This window comes from Carassius gibelio, chromosome A2 (assembly GCF_023724105.1).
Source record: "Carassius gibelio isolate Cgi1373 ecotype wild population from Czech Republic chromosome A2, carGib1.2-hapl.c, whole genome shotgun sequence".
NCBI lineage: Eukaryota > Metazoa > Chordata > Actinopteri > Cypriniformes > Cyprinidae > Carassius > Carassius gibelio.
The window spans coordinates 9,172,967-9,176,410 of record NC_068372.1 but is presented as its reverse complement, the minus strand read 5'-3'; the positions used below and the strand labels follow the sequence as shown (position 1 = coordinate 9,176,410).

General features: G+C 35.2%; 1 protein-coding gene across 1 annotated transcript in view; it reads left to right on the top strand.

The window, feature by feature from the left end:
- The first annotated feature begins 295 nt into the window (after positions 1–295).
- The window catches only part of st6galnac5a (ST6 (alpha-N-acetyl-neuraminyl-2,3-beta-galactosyl-1,3)-N-acetylgalactosaminide alpha-2,6-sialyltransferase 5a), a 65,028-nt gene continuing 61,879 nt past the window's right edge, over positions 296–3,444 (top strand). The window contains exons 1-2 of the mRNA XM_052612623.1: positions 296–457; positions 1,075–1,266. Of these exons, the coding sequence (XP_052468583.1) occupies positions 443–457; positions 1,075–1,266 (207 nt within the window). The 5' untranslated portion in view covers positions 296–442. The remainder of the gene's footprint in view (positions 458–1,074; positions 1,267–3,444) is intronic.

Below are 3,444 nucleotides of genomic sequence, written 5' to 3'. Positions count from 1 at the left end.
GCATATGAAAGCAACATAATTATATTTGAGAATTTATGCACTGGCAGTTGCAGTTGTTACCAACTGCTGTGGTTTGCTTTAACTTGTTTTGAATCTGGGATTGTACGAACATAAAAAGAACCACGTACAAACATGTACATATCAGCCTACAACATATGCCTATTGAATTTCCATGATTATAAATGTGCAATTTGTCCTAAACGCTGAATTAAAGTCACTAAAACACAAAGCTCTTTAGGACCGCGCGCTGTCACATCGCTTTGTGCTCACTGCTTTCAAGAATGGGTTCAGTCCGCGCGCGCACAGCACACGCACTGCTATCTCCCAGCGCGAGCGGAGCGCGGCAATTAAATGACGACATAATCTGATGAAGTAGCAACAATCGGGGGAAAAAGTGGATCTTCATGCGCACATCCCGGAGAATATTCCAGCTGGCTTCAGGATGAAGACACCGATGGTAACTGTTATTGAAAACTGTTTGAATGTCTCGCATCTCTCTTGTGCAGCATTGTTGTTGAAGTACTGCGGCTCTCTGTTGCTCTCAGATGCTGAATGAAAGAAGATTAAACACAACAACAACAATAATAATACAATGCTTAATCCCCACTTCCTGATTAATGAGTTACAGGAATGAGGGACAGGACATTTTGTTTTGAGAAAACAATATGGTATTGTGAATTTATTTTAATATATATATATATATATATATATATATATATATATATATATATATATATATATATATATATATATATATATATACATTTTCACAAGAATACGATGCATTTGTATGCATTGCTAAATGATGTGAACTGTTTTCTTAATTTAGTATGACATTATTAAGTAAATGTTATACATTTAAAATACAGTAATGCTGTACATAGTTGCAACTTGCATTAGCAAAACCATTATTGCTTGATTTGATGCATTAGTTTTAGGCGTCAGTATTTAGTAAGAACCTGCTAATTCTTATAATCTCAATACCAATCTAAGTAATCTTTGGGCATGAGTTGCTGATGATTTATGACCTTGCGCTCTGTGCTTAATTGTAACTTTTGTCCTCGTGTTTCCCAGCGCCATGGAGTAGCCGTGTTTCTAGCGATCACCATGTGCACCAGTCTGTTGTTCGTGTACAGCGTCAGCTACAACAGTAACACTAGAGCATCCAGCGCGTCTAAGGGTGGGTCAGGTGAGAAAGTGGAGCCCACCAGAGCGGCCCGCGCGCCTCCGGCACTGCAGGGATACAGCAGCATTATTGAACACAAGGTAAACGCTTCTACTGTATGTATTCAAGTGAAGTTAATTGTCTGTAAACAATGGAGTGAAGGCACATTTCTGTGTCCTTATGGAAGATCCAGCTGTGTTTTGGAACAAAATAGCAAGTTTCTCACTACCCCAAGGTGGTTATTAATAGCTAATTTAAGTTGCATGAGCTAAAACCACTTTTTAAAACACACACACACACACACACACACAAACACACACATATACATATATACATTACTATTAATAGTTAGATATATATGAAATAGTATTTTATATAAATTCTATAAGAATGAACGGTAATTTCTTACAATAAAATACTATTCTCAACTCTACTTTGAAATCAATGCAGGCTAGGGCATTTTACAATAAACTGAAGGATATCTTTGGGATAAACACAGTGATTTGGTTGGTTATCAGTGTACCTGCTGGCTGACGTTAATATTCTTTTTGCCCATAATAATGTTATAATTGTTTCAATTGTTATATGGAGAAATCCATTTAAGCATTCTGATTGATCTTTGAGCTTGATCATAACTTGCAATCTGCACTTTATGTACTGTAGCAGTTTTGTGCTTAACAGTCCTAATATAATGAGGGAGAGGGTTTGAACAGATATTAACACACAGCATACAAAAGCATACAAAAGTCAAGAGACAAGAGAAAAATACATAATATCAATCTGTTGATATTCAAGAGATTCACAGTCATTTCCTGATCATGTTCACTGTGAATTCAGTTTCAATGAAATTGTAAAATGTTAATATATGGCAAATAGTAGGGAGAAATATACTATAAATGTTTGTACATGTTGTCACCAAATGTTTCTCTCTGCTTTAGCGAAAGGTGAAGATGTTCAGTAGCTTTTAGAGAAATTGTCCACCCCTGGATTGTCTTACATTTGTGTTTTTTTTTTTTTTATGTACATGTTTCAGCATCATTTAAGATTAGATTTTGTATAGTGGGCTGCTTTTCAGACTTATGATAGTTACTTCAATGTATTTTTGATCACTAGCAAAATTGAATAAAAATTTAACTGTGGTATTTAAAATGTGTAACCACTGTCTACAGGCAGACATATTTCTTCTAGCTTCTTTCCAAACTTGGATCCAGTTCAGTCAATACTGCCTGCACCATTCTGACAGATGTAAAGCTTATTCAGTTGCAGACATGGCTAATCAATAAAACAGATTAGTTGATAAAATAATTGCTGGCTTTCTCTAATCTCATCTTTGGTTAACTGGATCAGTTTTAGTTAAAAAATATATATATATTTTTTCATTTGACTTCCATCCCTTAATTGCATGATCTTGAGTAGAGCAGAGCTGAAGAGAAGAGTCAGGTACTTGCACAGTTCCTTGCGAAACCTTCCTCCATTGCCCATTAATCACTATTTACTCCTGGCTCAGGCAGACGGTCCGTTCAATACTCACCTGCCTTTAGCAATATCAGCTTCAACTGGAGTGAAATCCTTCAGTGCCCTCTTCTATATGTTATTGATAAACTTAAAGTAATTTTTCTACAATGAGATTTGACACCACTTGTCTGATGCCACTGCTAGTGACTGCCATAGTTTTACACATGAGGGCTGATAGAAGATGTACTGTTATGGTAGTCACTGTGCACTTTAAGTCAGAGAAGAGCTGTTGACAAAACCAAATGACTCTGTGATCGATCGCCGAGTTACTTTGATGACTCTCTATGGGCTGATCTTCCATTGCACTGGTTTTTCGGGAGGTCTCTGATGAGTTGAGATTTCTCGACTTATTTCATTTCATAATAGCATTCGTTTTCATATTTTAAAACTCATTAATTTAAACTGATGTATAAACATTGCAGACAAGTACCTAAAAAGGACTGACCATATTTGCACAAGTCAGTTGCAAACACCCTAAACTTTGACCTTGATAATGCATTAAACATTGCTATTTTTGCCTGTTGATATGAGTATTTATTGTGGATTAATTCTTGCTATTGAAAAAGACACAAATGCAGACATCAGATGTTTTGTCGTACTCAGTGATCTTGATTCAATGAGAGTCTTAATGCCTTTGTGAAATTCAGTATTTTGTGTAAATATATTATTAATTATACTTTAGTTAGTAAATGTTAATAACATGTTAATAATTGAGAGATTATTTTGGAATAAAATAAAATATTTTATAAACCTTATTTTATTAA